Genomic DNA, 21,562 nt, shown 5'->3' with positions numbered 1-21,562 from the left:
GATTCTCTTTCTAGCACCTACAGAAGGGACCTACTGCAGGGTGAGCTTGGCCCCTTTCTCTGCCCCCGCCCCGTAGGGATAGACCATCCCTGTAGACCATAGCCTCTTTGTTGGTGGGTACAGCTGTCCATTGCAGGAATGCCCCTCTAGTTAGAGCCGCCTGGTTTTCTTGTGGGGTGATCACGGAATGGGGTTGAGAGGGTTCCGGTTGCCATGCCTGACCCCTGTTCCTGACGGCCTGGGCTATGCACATGCCTCCCCGACTGTGACCCTCTCCGACTTCACCAGCTGCCCTCTACCAGCCTCGGCCCCTGCCCAGTTTTCCCCAAGGAAGTCAGGGCAGGGAGGCCTTGAGCCAGCCCCGGCCGGCCTGGTGGAGCAGGGCCCAGCCAGCCCTCTCCCAGACCAAATTCAATTTCAAAGCTTAATGAGTTTGCAGAGGAGCCGCGTGAGCTCTTCGACGCCACTCCTTGCCGGCTGGGTGCTTCCGGCCAGGCCACCGAGCGCGCAGCGGCCGAGCAGGGAGAGCCCTGGGCTCCGTCGAGAGTGGCGGGGGCACTGAGCGAGTGAAAAATGTCAGAGCAAATTGCTCTTGACAGCGTTAATATCTGCACCTCATAGCAATAATTACATGTAAATAAATAGCAAAATCACACTCAGCTGGAGGCAGCTCGGGGAGGACAGACGCTGCTAAGGACCAGCTGGGGACCCGGACGGCTCTGCTCCAGCCTTTTTCTTTCCCTCTAGCTCTCCAGCCCCGCTCCCCCGCCACCGGACTCTCGCTGCAGCAGAGCAGCAACCTCAAGGCTGGGGCACTAGATTAAAAATGGGGAGAAAAAGCAAACATCTGGATCCCCTGTGATAGCATCACCCGTCGACCATGCATCTCCCAACTACTTTCTCTCCTCCACGAGCACCTTCTCCCAACTCCTGGGCTCTGCAGAGACACCGCTAAAAGCCACCTCTATGCTCTGACTTCCCTCCTGGGCACCCTCCTGGCTGCCTGCTGACCATGACCTTCACATATCCACCCCAATCCTGGGCCTCTCTGCTTCTGTCTGTGATTGTCTTTTGGTCCCCCAGCTTTCTGGGCACCCCAACATCCACGATGCTGCATGGCTCGTCATGAGGTGGCCCGGAAAGTCAAAGACAATGTGGCGCAACTTCCTGGAGAGTCCATTGACCCGATGGGAATTTATTTTATTATTATGACCAGCAAGTGTGGCACCACAGTGGCAAAGAATGCACCATGAGCTTGTTTCAAATATCTTTGAATTTGAAAGTCTATTCCACACCCCCTACCCCCACCCCCAGGCTTTGGGAGCACCTCAATCATTTGGGGTGGGGGGCACTTGGGGTGACGTCTGAGAAACCCGGTGTGAAACCAGATTCGCCTCTTGCTGTCACGTTTGGGGGCCTGTTCATTTGTTGGTCTGGTTTTAGTGCTTTTGCCTGCCAAGTCAAGGCCCATGGCTGATCCATATCTGATGGTCAGTACTTGGCAAAAGGTCTTGGGAAGCGTTTGAGGAAGGACGAGAGGAAGCAAAGCAAAGCGGAAGTGGAGAGGCTAGGCGGGAGGAAGAGGGGAGCAGGAGGCTGCAGCCAGGGAAGTAACACTCTCCAATAAAATGTGCCCAGGCACACCAGCTGGCTGGAGTTAACTGGGCAGAGAAGGGGTATCCATGTCCCCCCTCCCCAGATGGACTGGAGGCTCTTCCTCCTAGGACCAGCCCCCCCCCCCACTTCTGATTCCCGCTTGCATTGCAGGGAGCACCCAGGAGTCAGGGCTCCCTGCCCCTGAGAAGTGTAGGGAGGGCCTTCCAGCTCCCCGAGGCCCGCACAGGGCAGGGAACGCAGACTCTATTCTTTGCGAAACAAATATCTTCTCTGGAGCAGCCCCAGCATCCCACACCTTCTTGTTTAGATCACCGGCTAATCCACTTATCAAGGATAAAGAGCCTGTGAATCCTTATTTGATAAAGGCAGCCACCAAATTAGCAAAAAAAACGTGCCCACGGCTCCAACATACCAAACAAACAAGAGGCTGGGACGTCTGGAGACGCAGTCTCTTTTCAGTCCCCAGGCCCCTGGAGAGATGCCAGGAGAGATAGCAGCCAGGGGGCTGCTGCTGCAGGCTGGGGGGCCGATGCTAAGGGCTACAGGGGCAGGAGGCTGGGCCGGGTCAGGAAAGGCACTGGAGTCGAGCCCCCGTCCAATCCTAGGGTACAGGAACCTTGAGACCCCCCGTTCCCATGACCACCCAGCTCCATGACCCTGCGCGGACCATCCCTCCAGATGTAACCTGTTACAACCCCAGCTGACGTTTCTTTGCTGCTTGCTTGAAGCCAAATATAGTTGTAAGCAAGTCACGTGTTAACCCAATCCTGCTCACGACCACCTGTGCACTGGGTCCCACTGTCACATGCATCTCACAGACGAGGCACCAGAGGCCCAGAGAGGGCCGGTCGCTTGCTCAAGATCACACAGCTGGTCACCGCCGCGCCCCACTGCAGTTACCGAGTTACTGTCTAAAATTCAGACAACAATCCAGCCCAGCCATGACCGGCAGGAACTCCACCCCATCTCCAACCATGGTCCCCAACTCTGACTGCAGGCCCCAGAGCTGCTGTTGGCTGTCCCTCAGCTCTTCATGGTGCCCTCCCCTGCCACTCTGCAGAGGGCCTGCATGTTGTCCAAGCCCGTATGCCCCACACGAGGGCTGACGGTCAAGTTCACTGCCCTACGTCACCAGCAGAGTCAAAGCGACTCTTCTGTGCCCCGTGGCCACCACTAGTGACTCTACCATACAGGCAGGGGGTGGGGGGCTCTTGCAGGCCCCCAAGGGCTCCGGGCACTTTGCTGACTCAGATCCTGACCATGTGGCAGGATGAAAACCACCAGACAGCCAGGAAGGCTGAGACTTGGAAACGTGGCCACAGTGAACTGGCTCCTCTGAGGGGTGCTTTGAGGAGGGGGTCTGCTCCCTGCTCCGGGTGGCTGGGGAGGTCCTGGCAGAGGGGGGCTAGGTGGGGATGCTGGGGGCTCAGTCCCTGTGCTGCCTGCACCTCCATCAGCTCTGGCCTGGGGAGGTGGGGCTGTTCCCAGGCCTCAGGGTGGGACATTAATCACAGGGGGGCACCTGTCAGGGTGGCATCTGGAACTAAAGGGAAACACTTGACAAAAGGGCAGGACTTCTCACCCCAGGCTCCCGGGGCTCGGAGACCAACCACCGCCGCACCAGGAGGCCAGGCCAGCAGCACAGCATCTGGGTTCAGATGCCGGCAGCCCCCCTCTGCTGGGGAAGAGGCCCCTGCTGTGGGCCCCCGGACTGTGGGTGGGAGAGGAGAGCGTGGACAGATGCTGGGCTCTGGCATTCACCACGTTGGGGTGACAGGGGCTTCTTGCTGCATCAGAACCCAAGGCCACCCCACAAGGAGGTGGTGGGGCTCTGGGGTTCCAACCCGGGTTTGTCTGCACAGCTCTGTCCTCCCTTAAGCTGCAATCAGATTTGGGGTACCCCTCCTTCTTGGTTCCTGCCCCCATCCCATTTCTGCAAGTCCACCTTCCTCCAATTGTGCCTGACTTTCCATCACTGCTTGCGCCCCCTCACCCTGGGTCTCTGCTTCTTCCTGTCCCTCGCCTAGTGCTTCTCCTCAGACCTCCTGTCTCTGCCTCCGGGCTCCTCCATGCCCCACCCCGATGGTTCTGAGGGTCTGTCTATCCATTTCCTTCCCCTCTACAAGCCTCCCTCACCCTCACTCTCCATGGGTCAGTCTGCAACACGCCCATGCTCTTCTGCCCACCCCCACCCCGCGCCCCCAGCAGGAGGTGCCTCCTGAATCAGCCAGCAGCCCCAGGCTCTGGGCTGTCCTGCTAGTTGTAGGCACTGTCCAGGACGCACGGCTGGAGGGTCCTCGGCCCATCTCCCTGCCCCCCAGCTGCTTCCTCTGGGCCTCCAAGGGACTCAGCTTCTCTCCCGCGACCCTTCCTTCCTGTTCCTCTGCTGTCCAGGGCGGCCACTCAGAGTGACCACGGAGTTCATGGGGCATTGAGAGCTGGGTTGGGAGTAGGGAGGGCACGATGAGGGCGTCTCAGCCAGAGCTTCTTAAATGTTCCTGCACTTGTGCCTCCCTGGCATGTTGTTAAAGGACAGACAGGCAGCAGCGAGGGCCTCCGCCAGGTTCTGAGCCCCAGCACTGAGGACAGTGTGTCTCTGGCATCAGGCAGAGCTGGCTTTTGCATCAGACACTGTCCCTTGCTGCCGACCTTGAGCTTTGCCCTTCTGAGTCTGCAAAACGGGCATGATGATCTCAGGCTCTCTGGGGGACTCAGCAAGGATCAAATCACTCATGGGGGCAAACGGGCCTTGCAGTGCCAGGTTCTGAACCAATCAGGGCTGTTCTTGTCTTTATCACGGGCTATAATGATGCTGAACCAACACCCTCACCTCTGGGGGGGTTGGGGGTGGGAGAGCGCAGGGCAGTGCAAGACCCCAGGTGGGCCTACAGAGGGAGAAAAGAGCTGTCTGGGGTTGAAGTCAGCCCCCGGGGGGCTCAGGCAAGGATGCTGGGGAGTGTGGGGCTGGGGAGGACATTATCTGTGGCAGGGAAGGGAAGGGAGCCCCTGGGGGGAGGGGCTTAGGATAGTCTACCCCGGGGCATCATGTCTCAATTTCAGCCTGGATATGTCCCCTTTGTGATAAGACACTTGCCAGGACCCTCGCGGGACCTTAATCCTCTGCTGCAGGTCAGACCCCCGGCCTGGCAAGGGGGTTGCATTCTGAGTCCTCACACTCTCTGTTGACCCCCAATTGTCTTGCCAGCAGGGTGGGGGGGATGGGAGCTGGGCAGGGAGTGGGTCTTCCTGTCTGGTGCTCTTTGCTCTCTGTGTCAACATGGGGACTGCCCGTGCCACGCAGAGCAGAGGCAGGATGACTGCAAAGGTGCCCATCCGCCTTCTGAATCGACCGGGCCATTGGCAATGCCAATGGAGGCAGTGGGTTAGGTGAACTATTTCTAGGGTGCCCCTTAGCTTGGAGATTGCTGGAGAGGGCTCTCAGTTCAACTGAGTCACTTCTGAGAGTGAGGGGTGGGGGTATCACAGCGCGGGTGAGAGACTGAAAGGCAAGAACTCCCTGATGCAGGCTGCCTCCAACTGTGCCTTCTTTAAAATATGGAAGCTGCCAGCCCCACTACAGCCTTGGCCTGTCAGGGGGGAGTCTGGGAATTCAGTTTTAACATGCAGCCCCAGATGCTTCTGCTGCAAATGTATGGGGATCACTATTATCCCCATCTGCAAAGAAGCTGCTCTCCCGGCCTTGACAAAGCCAGGCGCTGCCTGTACTCCCGGGAGATGGGGACTCACCGCTGCATGGGGCAAGGCCTCCTCATCAGAAACCCAATTCTGCCTTCCCACCACCTTTGGCTCCTGCCCGCCTGGACCCCCTGCTCTGTCTGTTCCTGATGGTTCCCTGGAGGTGGAGGGTTGGGCTGGGGCTGTGAAGGGTCTCTTTTGACCTCACTTTATACAATCTGACCTCCTGCCTCCACCTGAACCCCCAAGTTGGAGTCCTGTTTGCCAAGAAAGGTGGTTGCAAAGCAAAGCTGGTCTCCGCGAGGTCTGTCCAGCTGAGCCAGGCTGGCCTGTCCTCAGAAAGCATTGGCACTGGGCTGCCAGGGTCACAGATACGTCCCCTCTCCCACCCTTGGCTGGAGCATCCACTGCTCCCTGGAAGCTCAAGCTCCGGGTTTGTTCATTTGTCTCTTGCCGAAGTAAGGAGATCTTTGAAGGCAGGAGCCATGGGCTGGGCACAGAATGGACGGGCACAGTGCCCCATGCATGCCCCCACAGCTGTTTACTGGGCCCCTACTCTGTGCCAGGCTTTGTGCCAGGGACAGGGGCCACCAGGAGGACCTGGTCCTTACTTTAGGGGAGAGACTTCCAGAGAGTTAGAATCTGGAGGCAAAACTGCTACTCTGGGAGTGTAGCCACTCAGACTGGAAGATCCAGGAAGACTTCCAGGAGGAAGGGACCTCTGAGCTGAAACCAGAGATGAATAAGTGGGAAGGAGAGAGGGTGAGAATGTTCCAGCAAGTGCACTGGTGGAAGGGACCCAAGGAATGGGTGGGGAGTAGGCAGGAAGTTCTCCTTGGAAGCGCAGCGAGGAAGGGTCTGTCCTTTCTGCTCTCCGGAGCCAGCAGGCTCGCTGGCACACGCTGCGCCCGCCCCTGGGTCACCCAGTGCCCACCGCCCGCCCCTGGGTCACCCCGCGCTCCTGGACGGGCGCGCGGGCAGAGCGGGCACCCACGCCCAGCCAGCCCAGGCGGGGCTCCGCGCAGCGTTCCCGGGGCGCCCAGGCTCGCCACTGCTCCCCATCCCAGGCCCGGGCGCAGGAATTAAGCAGGCCGCCAAGCCGGAGCGCGTCCTTATCTCGGGGAGACAGTTGTTGGGAATCACTTTGACTGAGTGGTTTTGTCTCCCCGCATTTTCCACTGTCAGGCGGCCTCGGGCCATGGATCAAAGGCGCCTGGGCCGGCGGAGCGCGGGAGGGGCCCCGGATCCACTGGGCCAGACGCCACCCCACCCGCCTCTCGAGCACCCGGCCCCCACCCAGCCTCTGACCCAGAGCGGCGCGGGGGCCCCCAAACCTGCGCTCAGCCCACTGCCATCGCCCGCTAGCCAGAAAGGCCTGGGAGAGGGGAGGGGTTCACAAAGGGCTGAAAAGGGGGAGTCAGAAAGGGGACGGGAGGGGGCAGGGCGAGGGGGGTGGAGGGGGAGCAGAGGGGCTGAGGATGGACGAGGAGGAGGTGGAGAAGTTGGGGAACTCGAGTGGAGAAGAATGAGGACGAGGACGGGGAAGGAAAAGGGGGTGGGATGCTGGGTTTGAGCCAAGGAGGTGGGAGGAAAATAAAACTGGTTGGGGGGCAGGGTGGAGACAGGATCCTGCCTGGGAGGTGCGGGAGGCTGAGGCTGGGGATGGAGAGAGGGCGGCAAGCTGGGGGACAGGGACCTCAAGGAGAAAGGAGCAGAGAAACAGCATCAGAGGCGGTTTGGGGAAGGGAGAAATCAGAGGCCGATAGCGTCACCCCCAGAGAGGTGCGCTGGGCTGAGGGACAGGACAGGCGGCTGAGAAGGGCTGGGGGAGAGGAAGGGGCAGGCAGACCTGGCTGGACAGGCAGGGGCTGTCCTGCTGCCACAGAAAGTGCTGGTCCTGACATTGGGAAGGAATGTGAGGCAGCGTGGGGGTGGCTGGCACAGGCTGCACAGAAACTAGGAGTGGCATTCACAGGTCCCAAAGCTGCCTGGGGACACTGGCTCAGATCTCAGATGCTCCTAGAAGCCTCCCCCTGGGCCACCACCCAGTAATAGAATACCTGCCCCTGCCAAGGAGTTGGAGAAATGTTCACAGTTGGGGAGCAGGAGGAGAGGGGCTGGCAGGGAGGATCCAGCGTGGGGGAGCTCCGGGGCTGAGGTTTCAGTGGGGCAGGAGACTCCAAAGGGAGGCAGGAAGGAACAGGGAAACGCAAAGGTGCTGGAGGAAATAATTCCTGGGGTCTGGTCCTGCACCCACCTACTGTATGGCCTTGGGAACCCCCATCTGCAAATAGCACCCCATCCTGAGGCAGAGGCCCACAAGCTATGCACATCTCTTCAAGCTATGCACATTTTTCTTCTCCAACTAGCTGTATGACATGGGAACTAATGTCAACCCCACTTTCCAGAGGGGCAAAGTGAGGCAGAGAAGGAGCTGTTTGGAAGCAGCAGCCCCGGGGTCTGGGCCCAGGCACAGGGCTCCAGAGTCAGCAGCTTCACCCCTGGGGGTCTCCTGCCTCTTAGGCCCCTGAGAATCAGGTCTGGGGCCTCAAAGACCTCACCAGTAAGTAGGGAACTGCCTATTTTCATGACACACACTTTGTAGAGCACTCCTGGGGCCAGGCCAACCAGGGTTCACGTTCCTGCCTGCCACTGGTTCACACCCTGCCTTAGACAAATGATTTCAACTGCTTGGTGCCTCCATCCCCCCGTGTGTAGGAGAGGAAAAAATGGAGGCTCTTCCCTTTCAAAGGAGGTGTTGTGAGGGTTAATCCATGTACGGCACTTAGCAAAACTCAGGCACTTAGCAAAACTCAGCCCAGCACCTGGCCTGCTGTAAGTGCTCAGGAATAGGGAACCATTATTATTATTATTGGTGATTTACCACAGGTTCTTTGATTCTACCGATGGAATGTGGTGGAAGCCCGGGGAAGGCGCAGTTAGCCCACCAGGAGGGGGGAAGGAAGGCTTGCTGCAAGATGTCAAGTCTTAACCAGCCCAGCGGGAGTGGGTTCCAGGTGATGATGGGACGGCAGAGAAGCCTTCCTGGCAGGGAGGGGCGGATGCAGAGGCCGGGAGACACGGGCTGCTAGGGGCCCTCAGACTCACCCCGCCTCTCCTACCTGGAGCCCGGCTTGGCCTCCCAGGTCTGGCTGCCTGGCCATCCTGGCGGCCTCCCTCCATGGGGACCCCAGGGACCGGCCTGAGCAGCGCTGAGTCTGCCGACAGTATTAATTGCTAATCTCCCTCATTTTCTTCCCCTCTATCTGCTGGACTGTTTCGCCCCCATGCTAATAAGAAAGAAGGACAAAGCCGCTATTTGCATTCTTTTCCACCAAACCAGGCAGCTCTGCCGGGCTAAACCCTTGGCCTGCTGGGAAGCCCTGTGAGCCCAGGCTGGGTGGGGCCCCAGGAGGATGGGGGGAGGCACAGGCAGGAGGATGGACACCCCCATCCAACGCACACACCCAAAGATCTAGAGGCTGCGACTCAAGTGCTTATGCAAAGAACCCGCAGAAACCACAGACAGAGCAGGAGGCACCTTACCAGCAGTTGGTCTCTCTCTGTCACTGCCCAGATAGGGAAACTGAGGCTCAGAGCAGAGAGGCGACTAGGAAGGTCACACATTGGGGCAGAAGCAGAGCTGGGAGGGAGCTCAGACCTCCTGACTTTCCAATCAGGACCAGGCCTGGCCCGGAATGGGCGGGAGCTCCAGTCCCAGAAAAATGTCCTAAGCAGAGAAATCCCTAACAGTTTCTAATCAGGCCAGGGACAAAGAAGGGAGAGGGCAGCGCTCCCTTTCTATTAGGGATGTTACTGGATCTTTCACACGAACAGTCTCATTTCATCCTCATAATCCTGCGGGGTGAGCAGCGTCAGCCCCATTTTACAGACGAGGAAGCTGAGACCCAGGAGGCTCGTGTAACTTGCCAGTGGCCACACAGCAAGCAGGGGACGGGGGTGAGCCCTGGCCGGTGCCCGTGAGGTAGCTCAATTAGCTGCTACCTCAGTATTTGCCTTATTATTTGCTGCTTTCCAGCTGGCGCTACCCTGCTGCCTCTTCCCACTTTCCCCTGAGCAAATCCTCTCGGGACCCCTCCTCCAGGAAGCCTCCTTCATGCCCCTCTCTTCTCCAAACTTCCTCCCAGCCTCCTGTTTGATAGGAAATCACACTGAATTGTCAACCCCGATTCTCTAGTTGCTCCAGGAGACTTTGGGGGCGAGGGGGAAAGGTATTGTCTACCCCAAAATATTCTTGGTGAGGGCAGAGACAGCCATGTATATTTCTCGTCCTCCCTCCTCTGCACCGCATTAGTAACAGAAGCTGCGTAAACGAATTTGAAGGGAATCATATACAATGATATTCAAGAGCAAACTAGATAATCAGCTGCCTCAGTGTTCCCTGAGGATCTGAAGCCCACGGTCTCGGACATCAAGTGCAGCGTGGAAGCATCCAGATCTCCCCTGCCCACTGTCAGGCCTGGCCTTTACTCCACCCAGGGAAGGGGCAGTAGCAAGCTGGCCCAAGATGCATCAGGATGGGCAACGAGAAGGCCCCAGGGGTCCTGGAGGGCTGCCTTCAACCCACATCTCTCACCCAGCCTCGGCGGAGGCCGGGGGAGGTCACTCAAGGTGGCACCTTCCCAGAATCCACTTGGTCCTCTTGGTAGGAGAGGCCAGGGCACCCTCCCTTGCCTCCCTCCACCATAAAAGCACCTCAGAGGCACCAGGAAGCTGGGCAATAAATTGGACCCTCGATTCCTAGGCATGAGCTGCCCTCCTCAGCAGCAGTCCAGAAAGTTCCTGATGCTGGTCTCACCTCTCTCCCCCACCCCTTTCTGTCCCTCCACCCAGGAAAAATGGGTGAGGCAGGCGGGACGTAAACATGCGTCTGTTTTCACAGGAGACAGGCTGAGCCCTGGCTCTCCCCTGTGGGCCGAGCCCAGCCTCTGACTGACGGGAGCAGGTGGTTTTGTTTGGCATGGAGCCGCCAGGGGGAAATAACTCAGCTTTTCCCACTGAGGTGGGGCAGCCGTGGACAAAGGCAGTGCTGGATGTGAGAGTGGGATCTTGGCAGCGTCTGTGCCCCCGGGGACCGGAAGGGCTCAGGGATGCCCAGACCCCGTGACAGTTTTTCTCTGATCCTCACAGCCCTGCCCAGCCTGGCCTGGCCAGAGGAAAGGGAAGGGCCCCTCGGCGCTGGGAGGACCTGACTCTCTGAGCAGACGGTCCCACGGCCCCTGTTGGCACCTGACCACCGCTGCAACGGGGCCCTCCTGTGTGCCTAGGGGTGTCTCTGGGCCATCACGGGGGATGGTGAAAGCCCTCTCCAGGGAGTAGGCGCTGCAAAATGTCATTTGGCTTCTGGTCCAAGAAAAGCTGGCCACAGACTCTAGGCCCTTCCCTCAGGCTGACCCCTGGGCATGGTGCGAAATGGGACCTGGGTGGGGGTGACTCAGCCAGCTCTCCCCTAATCCAGGGGAAAACCACTCAGAGCCAGCGTGAGCCAGTCACTGCTTCCATGCCAGCCAACTCATCCTTCCCCAGGGCCCGGGGGTGCTCCCTGCACCCCAGTGGCCTCTCTTCCCGAGACGGAGCTCAGTGGAACAGCCTCCGTTGTACTGAATGGGCAACAGCGCAGGCATTTTCCAGCAGGTGAAGGGAGTGACGAGAGAGGGGACAGCAAAGGAGGGGCGGGAGAAAGAGACTCTGATTTGGGACTGAGTAAGGCAAAGTTGGAGGCCGGGGCACAGATGGGGGTGGGGTGGAGAGCGCACATGTATGTACCAGGCACCTACTATGTGCCAGGCCCTTTACTCAAATTCTTCCTTAGTCCTCACAGCTCCCCCCAGGAGCAGGGATTGTCACTCCCATTTTCAGACGAAGGAGATGAAGCCCACAGAGGTGTCCCAGGGCCACACAGCCACTGAGCAAGAGGCAGAACCAGAACTCCACCTCGGAGCTGCTTGTTAGCAAAGATCAAGCTGCTTTTCCCTCTCCCAGGCTTTCTCTAGCTCTGGTGGCTTGGGGGAGAGGCCTCTGGAGAAAGGGGAAGGCTGGGAGAGACCCTGAGAAGGGAAAAGGGAGGAAGCTGGAGGCAGCAGAGCCGGGAAGGGAAGAGGCGGAAGGCGGGGCGGGGTGCAGAGGAGCTCTGGGCTGGGGTTAAAGCCCCATGTTCCTACAACCCACTAAGCCGGAGAAATGAATTCTGATCCCTCCAAAACCCAACCTCGGAAAATGTGCGAGAGAAGGGTCTCCTTTCAGGGGAGCAAGAAATCCGCCACACCTCCTCCCGACACCCCAGTAATGCCAGGATGTCCCCAATCTGCTTTGAGGAATGGAGAGATTAAGAATAATAAAAAAATTGCAATAAAATATGTGTGAAGGAGGGGGTAATTGTGGACAAACGCAGCATTCAAATTCATTTTTCAGCTCTTTTACACACCATTTCAATCTTATTTTCTGCTTGTTAATGAGATCTTGTTGCCTGGGCTAGGCAAAACCTTCCAATATCAGGACGTAATTGCACATAATTTTCTCTCCTACTAGTGATTTGCATCAGTTTTTTAAAAATTCTGGGCTATTTAACACCCCACAATCCCCCTCCCTGCCTTCCTGCCTGCAAATCTCCCACTCCCTCCTCCTTCCTCGTCCCTGGTCCAGCAAGACTCATTTTAAATGCCTATTATAAACGCAGTGTCGCCAATAAAGGGGGGAAAGACACAAAGAGGAAGTGAGAGGAGAAAGGCAAAGGGAACTCTAAGGTCCAGGGTGGGAGAAGCACAGCTCAGTTCCCGAGAGCCAGTGCTCCTACCCTGCTGGGGGTCAGGGAAAGTGGTGCATGGGTCCCCCAGATCTGCCTCCCACCTGCTCTGTGGCCTTCAGCAAGTTACTAAACCTCTCTGAACCTCTTTCCCCCAAGTGCAAAGTTTCTGTGGGGGTGTGACTGACATCACCAAGCCAAGTGCTCCCAGTCGGTGCTCCCAGAAGCATGGAGGTGCTCAGCAAATGGAGTGCCTCTTCTGGCTGGGCTGGCTCCTTGGCGCTTCCAGGGTTGCCAGTTGGGAAGCTGCTAGTAAGAGGCATTCAGGAGATCCCATTCACAGGGAAATAAAAATAAAGCCGTGAGCTTTGCTCCTACTGGTCTCAGGAGAGGGAAGCTTGGCATTTGAGGGTAGACTCCGAAGCTGGCTGTGCTACTTTTTGTCCCTGTGGCCTCAAACTTCAGCTTTCCCAGGTGGGTCAAAGGCTCAACATCCCAGGGCTGATATGACAGGAGCACACTGGGCTCTGGGGCCAGACCATCCCAACCCTAGCTCTGTCCCTTCCAGAATCTACCACAAAGCCTGGCATGTGTGGCGGGGGCTTAGTAAATGTTGGATGATGGATGGATGGATGGATGGATGGATGGATGGATGGATGGATGGATGATGGATGGATGGGTGGATGGATGGGTGGGTGGATAGGTGGGTGGGAGGGTGGGTAGATGGAGGGATGGATGGATGCATGGATGGGGATGGATGGATGGATGGGGAGGGATGGATGGACGGATGGAAGGGTGGGTGGGTGTGTGGGTGGAGGGAAGGATGGAGTGGTAGATGGGTGGGTGGGTGGGTGGATGGGGGTAAAGAGGGGTGGACGGATGAATGAGTGGGTGGTTGGGAGGCTGGCTGACTCGGGACAGGGCAGCTTCCTCATCCATAAAATGAAAGCTGCAAGAGCACTGCCAGCAGCACAGCCCTGTGCTCCACGGTAGCTGCACTGGAATTACTAGGTGCGCAGGAAGGAAGGGGGAAAACCTCAAGCAGCAGGCAAGGACACAAGGCTGGGGGAGCTGTGATGGCGGCCATGTGGCTGACTGCATGCTTCCAGAGTGTTTCCTTTAGTTCCGTGTGTGTGTGGGGGGATTGTAAGTATGTAAATCCCTTTCATGGGTTCCTTGTGTTCAGCTCCAGAGAAGAGCCAAGGGATGGAAAATGTGGGACATTAAGGAGCAAAACGAGGGACGGTGGCAGGACAGAAGCCCCCTGTCCATGACGCCCCAGCTGGGGTCTGGAACTGCTCGTGCGCCCCGCCCTGCCCCCCCCACTATCCCCCCCCCCCAGCAGCTCTTCTGCCTCCATCTTCCTTCCCGTTTCCTTCTCAGGGTCTCCCCCGGGCCCCAGGAGCTAGAGAAAGGGGCACGTCCAGCTCGGCTGCTAACCCAACAGTGTGGGTTCCTGACAATTTTCTCCCCTTCTTCAGGCCTCAGTTTCCAATACCAGCTCTTACAGGGTCTGCATCTTAAAAACTTACGGGAGAAGGAGGCTCCTGCTATGTGTCCCCCAGAGGCACCCACACAGGCCCTGATGAAGCTGGCTCAGGCCCCTGCCATGACCTCCAGCCGCGGGGTGGCAGGACTTGCTCCGGCTTCTTCGCTTGGGAGCTTGGACCACTAAGAGCTGCGACCCCCAAGGCCTGTCTCCCCGTCACACCCAGGCTGTGCTTCCATCCTCAGACTGTGGTGTCTAAGGACAAGGGTCTGTGACTCCTGATCCAGGATCTGGGTCGTCCTCTCAGCTGGGGAGCAGCCTCACGACTGGGGCTGAGTGGTCCCCTTTCTCTGCCAGACTGGGGAACCCTTAAGGGCAGGCCTGGGCATCCCCCCTCTGTCTCTACCCAGGACCCCTAACAAGTGCTCTGCTGGCCATTCCCAGACAGACCTGGCTGGCATGAAGACCTGCGGGCACCCCTTCACCCTTGACATTCATACCTCGGAAGGTTCCTTCTGTGCTAAGCTGCCCCGAGATGTTTTCTAAGAGCCATTTTCCAAATAATGAGCCTTGGTTCAAGCTGCGGGACTGTGAGCCCCGCCCCCCACCAGGGAATTGGTTCACGGGCAGGATTCCCCACAAGGACCAGGGACGCCCGTGGGCTGCGCAGCTGATCCTACAAGGCTGGGCTTTGGGGATACATGAGGACTGCAAGGGCGCCAATCTCAAGGACATGGAAACCTCTCCGCAGGCTACCGTGTGTACTGCTCAGCTCTGCCCGCTGGCCCCTAACTGAGGCCCCCGCCCCAACTTTTCATCCACCACATGGGCTGAGTGTGCTCCTCCCCCATAAGCCAGACCAGCTTCCCCAGATGATTTCTTCTTGCTGCCAGTTAATCTCTGGAGAGTGAGGGTGGGCATTCCTGTGAGGCAGGAGGGCAGCTGGATGGTGACGATCTCAGGCTGCAGAGACGTGCCCTTGGAGGCTGGCTCTGCCCCTTGAGCGGATTAGTACGTAGGAAACAGACCCGGGTCTGTAGTCACAGGGGCTCAGAAAGTTCAGCCGTCCTGTCAACATGGGTGTCAAGATATCACAGGGTCTGTTTTTAACCATATTCATTATCAGTCTGCCCTGCTGTGCTGCCAGCCCTACGAGGGCAGCTCCTGCTGGTGCCTAGAGCACCTGGCACACAGTGGGCACCATGAGCTGGCTGTCCTGTGCGAGCCTGGGTCTGGCTCGCAGAGCTGGGCTGAGCACACTGTTTTCTATGACATTCTGCTGGGCAGTCTCTCCGTGGAGTTCCTGGGGCTCAGCAACACCCATCTTCCAGGGTCAGGGGCCAGAATCCCATCAACTGGGGATGAGCAAGAACTCCACCTCTGCCCCTCAGCGAGCTCCCTTTTGTGAGCACAACTGCCAAGGCTCTCTGGTGGGAGTGGCAGGGGGTCCTGCAGTCCTGGGTGAGGGGCTCCCGTGCTAGCCCCACAGCCCAGCAGGCAGCCCCATCCCCCCACCCAGCCCAGGTAGCAATGGAGAAGCCCCTCTGGTTGGGGAGACAGCACAGGGGCCGAGCCCAGAGAGATGTGCTGACAAGGAGCCGCAGCCTGCTCAGGCGGTGGGAGTCAGGGCTTAGAACTGCCTGGGGCTTCTGCGCAAGACCCAGCCCCCCTTGCTGCCCCCTTCCTGCAGGAAGTGCTCGCAGCTTAACCCTGGCAGGTTCACGTGCACAGAAGCACATTCCGCCTGCCCTGGCGCCCTGGCGCCATGGCCGCACCCCTCCCTCCTCCGGCAGCTGCTCACCTCCCGGTCCCCTCTGCCCCTGTCAGACCTCCATCTGTCTTCACACCTTTGGTGGGAACCTCGGGGTGAGTCTCTGAACCAATTCACCACACTTCACAGCCTCTCCACCCCCAAGGACTGGGCAGGAAGCCCCTCAAGGGCCTCTGGGAGGGGGGCGAGGGTCGGACTCGATCTGGCAGCTGACAGCGGCGGGTCAGTGACTCTTCCTCTTCCCTCCTGCAGGTTCACCTCTGGGCCCAAGGAGTGCGTGGGAGATCCTCGCGCACAGAGCATCTTTACCCCATCGCTGAACCACACCCCAGAAGCCAGGCCCTTCCTTTGCTAGCCTCCCCTCTGCCCTATGGCAAAAATGCTGCTCAGGGGATAAACCTGGGTCCTCAAGGAGATGGGGAGTTGGGGGAGCAGTGGTCAGGAAGCAGGTGCCCTGGGCCCTTGGCCCTGGCTGGCCAGCGTATGGGGCCCCTCCCTCTGTAAAGGGGGACGGCTGGCCCACCTGATCTCAAAGTCCCCCTTCAGCTTTGCAAGGGCTGTGCCTCCAACTTGTTTCGGGCCGCAAGGCCAGGCCTGCACCACATCCCCGGGCGAGGACGTTTCAGTCTCTGCAGCTGTCCCCACCCAGCCCTCTCTGGGGCCTGTTGTGTCTAGCTCCCAGCTCTGGAAGGTTCGCTTGCCTATTAGTCCTCGCGCTAATGAGACGGAGGGCAAGGCCTTGAACTGCAAAGAGGCCAATTAGGCTCCACAAGAAAAACATTCTGGCAGGCTGCAGCACCCCCCATAATGTGGACCCCAAGAGGGCCCCAAGGTGCATCGCCATCTGAGCTCTGCCTGCAGCGGCTTAGGGTTACCCGTTCCTGGGGCCCCTTCCTGCCTAGAACCTGGGCTCAGTGAATGCATCGTCTCACTCCATCCGCAAGGTCCCGTGATGTGCTAGTACCACCCCCTTTCAAGGATGGAAAATCGAGGCAGAGAGAAGGGGAGAGATGGAACCTAATATACACATGAACAGAGACGGACGAGAATGAACCCCAAACATGCAGAAAATGATCATCTTGAGGATGTTTTAGACCAAGAGTTGGCAGTTTTTTCCTGTAAGGGTCAGATAGTAACTATCTCGGGCTTAAATACTGCGGGAGCCCTAAGTATGCAAATGAACAGCAAAGGCCTGCTCCAGAAAAACTTTCTTTATGAAAACTGGAAGCCGATGGATGCGGCCCCAAGGGTGCGGACCCTCCGTGGGACCCTTTTTTCCTGTAGGTAACAGGTTTCCCTTTATACTGTCCTGGCAAGAGGAGGGCACTACTTGGCACCAGTTTGTGCCAGGTTCTGTGCTAGGTGCTGTGACCTGTTAGCACAATGGAGGCAGGGGACACCCTCATTATGAGGCTATTAACACGCTTAGTCTAATCACTCTGTGTTTCAAGGAGGAGAAACTGAGGCCAGAGACGCCACCTTGCCTGACATCCCTGAGTGGTGGCGCTGGGGCTGAAATGCCCACCAGCCTTCCCCTTTCCATGGCAGCCTACCACATCTTCCCAGCACAGGCAAGAGGCGGGTGTCTCGGAAGGTGAGTTCAAACCAGCCCTGGATTTAACACCTTCCCCCACGAACATTTGAGAACTTGCTATAGTTACAAAAGTGAACTTGTCTGTTCCTCAAAATCACTGGGATGTCCCACATCCCCAGTCCTGTTCCCCAGGCCCACCAGAACCCCATCACCATCTTTCTGACTTAATCCAGAAATGGCCTTGTGAATTCTTTTTTTTTTTTTAAGATTTACCTATTTATGCATCAAGAACTGGGGTACAGGCCAGAGTGCAGGGGGTGAGAGGATTCACCAGAGACAGAGTGGGGAACAGCATAGGCAGACCGACTGAAATATACTGCTGAGGGGAGCAGCGGGCGAGACAGGAGAGGTCTGCTGTGCATGTGGGTAGCTCCCTGGCCGGGGATTGAACTCGCTCTGCAGTGGCTGCGGACAGCTTCATAGGTTGCATCTCAACCCCCTGCGCCACCGGGGAGGCCCTGGCCTTATGATTTCTAATGGCACCAGCAGGTGATGAGTGACTTAACCAGCAACCAATCGCCCATGAGAGACGAGGTCCCAGACCCAAAAGGAGCACAGTTCCTGGTCTAGAACGCTAGTGCAGTTCTCTCAACCCATAGGGCATGGTCTTGCCTTTCACTCTTTGGTCACTCCCGTGGAGTGGGAACACAGGGCGGAATCCAGGAAGGACTCCCCGTTCTAGAACAAAGCCCTCACCGCAGTCTGCATCCTCCAGGGAATGGTGCAAGACGCCCACCAACACTCTCTGAAAAAGCCTGACTTTAAAGGACTGACCTGGGCAGAGCCATGATGGGTGGTGAGCAGATTTCAAAAGCTCTGGGTGGCTGTTGGGCCAGGAGCAAGTCTGTAATAAATCCCTGTTTCTGAGTGGCAAGAAATACTGAACCTTGCCTGGATCCCTTTCTACCTCCTCACTGCAGCCATTGAGACATTCAGACCCCCCGGGCCAGCCAGGTCTGCCGAGAAGAGCTTAAATGAGGGGAGGGCCACGGAGCACCAGCAAGTGAAGGTGGCAGGGGCATCCCCACCTCCCTCACATGCTCTCAAGGCACCCAGCCAGCGATGTCATGGTGTCCTCCCCAAGAGAGAGCCACTCTGCACCCAAAGCCCTCGCCATCTGCGCCAGTGGTGTCCGGGGGTGGCACCCTAGGCCGAGGAGCGAGGCACCTACCTGGGGAGACAGGCCATTGCTGACGGGGTTCATGTGGTTGGAAGGCGCCGGGTTCATGAAGCTGTCGGAGTAGCTGGAGAAGCTGTGGCGGGCTCCGTAGGCAGAGCTGGTGTCGGCAGCGGCGGCCGCAGCCAGGCCCCCCTGGTGCATGGTGGACGGCGGGAGGGGCTGGGGCCGGTGCACCGTACTGCCCCCGTCTGTGGAGAGAGCAGGAGAGGCCTGAGCTCATGCCTCACCAGAACCTTCTGTTGGGAAGGTGGACCTCAAGCCTCAGCCTCCTCCCAGTCTGTTCCTTGGAGGGAAGGGACCACCGCCTGCACACGCTCCTGGGCGAATCAAGGGACTGGCCAAGTCCTGGGTGACAGCCGGCCAGCAGTCCAGACCAGGCCCAGGCAACTGCACACAGGCCCCGCTGCTCCGTGCCTGGCACACAGCAGGGACTTAACAAAGTGTTATCTGGACTGAAAGTCAGATCTGTCGAGGACAGTGGACCTGATAGCTGTTACTGACCACTTGCCAGGTGCTCTGATAAGTGTCGCCTAAGGGTATGGAGCAAGACCGCTGTCCCATTCTACAGGCAAAGAAGCCAACACCCATGCAAGGTGCCAGGGCCAGTGAGAGGTGGGGTCAGGGCTGGAGGTGCCATCTGCACCCTGAGCTGCTGGGCGCTGTTCTGCTCCGTCAGGGCTCGTCCGTGCAGTTCTGTTCCAGTGGACGGGCCTCAGTAATGGGTCAGTTTCCCGAGAATCATGAGGAGGGTCCCCTCCTTTCTTCTTGGCCTCCAGAACTCCAGGCGGCCAGCCCTTTAGAGGCACCAGGGCTTCATGAGGCCAATGTCCAGCATCAGGATCCCTAGTATGTGCTGCAGTGGGGGTGGGGGCAGGTGGGAGGGCGAGGACAGAATTGGGTTCTGGGAGATCAGAGGAGACCCCCCTCTCGCCTGCATTTTGGTAAGACCCCAGGAAGCTCATGTGACATCTCTGCTTGGAGCTCTGTGCCGAACGTGAGCACGGAGGCCACCTCCACAGCACAACTGGTGCTCTGGGCCTGTTGGCAGAGCCGAGCTTCAGGGCTGAGTAGCGAACCCTTATTATTCCTTCTTCATTAAGAAACGGATGGGGCCAGGACGAGGACGGGCTCAGGCACTCACCTTGGGAGATGGTGGTGGTTGGGTAAGTAGAGTCTGGCAGCTGGTAGGGGGGCAGCGTGGGCATGCCGGTGGGCGGGAAGCCCCCTGGCAGAAGGTGGTTGAACGCCGCCAGCTGGTTGGCTCCTGCCTGCTTACGCCAACGGGCCCGGCGGTTACTGAACCAAACCTGGGAGTGGACAGTGGAGAACAGAGAGCCCTCAGCCTGGCCGCTGGCCATCACCCTCCCTTCCAGACAGCACCCCCACCTCCGAGGAGGAAATCTCCCTGTGGTGCGATTTCACAGCACGATCCCACCTGTTCTCACGACCTCCCAGGGAGGGGGTTACTAGCATTATCCCCATGTTACAGAGAAACAAACTGGGGGTGGGGGGTGCAGATGATTTGCTTGTGTGGCAGTGAGTTGGAGGCACAGCCCGGTCTGACTCCCACTCCAGTGCTCTTCCCAGGGCAGCTGCTCCTCCTGGAGGGATGTCAGTGCTCTGGGCGACCATGCTTGTCCAGACACCCTCCCGCCTCCTCCAGGAAGCCCCCCGGAGGGAGATGCACGTCTAGAACCTACTTGGATGGACCCACCTGCACAACTCAGAGGTGGAGCCAGTTTTTTGTCTGGTACCTGAGCTCCTACTTTGCTCATCCAGGCTGGGCCCCCTGGGTCAGGAAAGCCCCCCCGCCCCGCCACCACCACACGCCGGGACTTATTAAGCATGGGAACATGACGGCTGTCCTCTGGCATCGCCCTCCCCTCCCTGCCCTGTCTAACACTTCACGTGCCGGTCTGCGTGCAGACCATGAGCTAAGTCCCCCCTTTCCCCACTTCACAGGAGGAGAAACTGAGGTTCACACAAGAGTCAAATAATGGGCGCAAGGTCACAGATCTAGTCTATACGGGATCCAAGTTTCAAATTTACATCCGCTGCTCCTGGAGCCCACTTGTGCGGAATGTCAGCTAGCGCCGGGACAGGCCGGAGGGATGAGCAGCGAGTCCAGGCGGCCGACTCCATTTCCCTAATCGCTGCATGGAAGGTAGTGCAGGCGGGCGCTGCCTGCCCTGGGGGGCCTCCCACGTGAGATCCTCCACACTGACAGTCCATCGACTCCTTTATTTTGGCCACACTTGCTTTTGTCTCCACCTCAGGCCCTACTCTACTCTACTCCACCCCAGGGCAGAGGCCAGGCCTCCCTTGCTCCTTGCTCCACAGGTGTTCCCAAACCCTCACTGAGGGAGGGAGGGAGGGAGGGAGGCAGGCAGGCAGGAAGGCAGGCAGGCAAGGGAAGGCAGGAAGGGCCCCCGTGTCTTGACTGGCGCTGGGGCTGCAAGGCTCAGGTGGGAGCCCCTCCTGGTGGGATGCAAATCACAACCCCTTCTGGCCTGGGGACCCCCAGATCTCTAGGCCACCTCTGCAAACATGGGGGGGGGGTCGCTGCTGCTGGAGGGGTGCTTACACGCCCTTGGTAATTTCTGCCTTTCCAAGGCCTTCCCAAGGGGAGAGACAGTGCGATTTCCCAAGCCAGATGAAGAGAGCAGCAAACTCGGACCGGTCAGGTTTCAGAGAAGGGGCCGAGGCAGCCAGATCAGGAACAAAAATTGGCTCCAGAATGAAACTGAAGCCCTGGCTTTCCCCACCTCCCCAGGGCACCGAGGGCTTCCCTGGGGAGTCTGGCAGGGGAGATGCCACCAGTCAGGCCCAGAGGCTGCTGAACGGCAGGGAACAGGCAGTGTCCTGCTCCCGGGAGGGCCCGGGTAGGGAAGGATCTGTTTCAATTCCATGTTTCCCAGAGGGTGGGTCTCCACCGCTTCACACTGGAGTGACAGCCCGGATGGCAAGTGACAGACATTAAGTAACCCCGAACCTCCCCGCTTCTCCTCCAGGCCTTCTGGTCTCTGCCCGGGGCTCACGCAGCCTCAGCCTAACCCTGTCCCTTGCTCCTCTCCTTCCTGCCAGGGGACGCCTCTGCAGGTGACCTCCCAGCAGGCTCTACTCACGCTTGTCTTCCCTTGTGTGATTCCCATGTGTCCCTTCACAAGCATGATACACACTTTTATTTTTAATTTGTTGACTTTATTTTTTAAAAAAGCAAATATGCTAATGTGGCAAGAATCCTGAGGACCCTTGGAGAATGACTTAACTTTGGGACAAGCTGATCTGGTGGGTCACGCTGCAGCTGTGCCTGAGGTGTGGGCCATGATTTCCACAAAGAGCGCGAAAGAAACGGACATATTCTCCCTCCTTCCCCACCCCCCTTGCTCATTCCCTCCTGCTCCCAAACCTTTGCTAGGACTCCACGCTGTGCCCAACAAGATGCTGTGGAT

At 58.4% G+C, this 21,562-nt stretch overlaps 1 protein-coding gene across 2 annotated transcripts in view; it reads right to left on the bottom strand.

Moving 5' to 3' along the window:
- PAX7 (paired box 7) overlaps window positions 1-21,562 on the bottom strand; it is a gene marked incomplete at its 3' end in the record, with an annotated part of 91,521 nt that overhangs the window by 15,402 nt on the left and 54,557 nt on the right. For both annotated transcript variants that reach the window (XM_084242719.1, XM_084242720.1), the window contains exons 6-7: window positions 19,252-19,417; window positions 18,102-18,298 (exon numbers count right to left, since the gene is read on the bottom strand). In XM_084242719.1, coding sequence (XP_084098845.1) covers window positions 18,102-18,298; window positions 19,252-19,417 — 363 coding nt within the window. The remainder of the gene's footprint in view (window positions 1-18,101; window positions 18,299-19,251; window positions 19,418-21,562) is intronic.

Source organism: Talpa europaea (assembly GCF_964194135.1).
Source record: "Talpa europaea genome assembly, chromosome: 9".
Taxonomy (NCBI): domain Eukaryota; kingdom Metazoa; phylum Chordata; class Mammalia; order Eulipotyphla; family Talpidae; genus Talpa; species Talpa europaea.
Note: the sequence above shows the minus strand (reverse complement) of the source record. Positions and strands in the feature narration are given on the sequence as shown.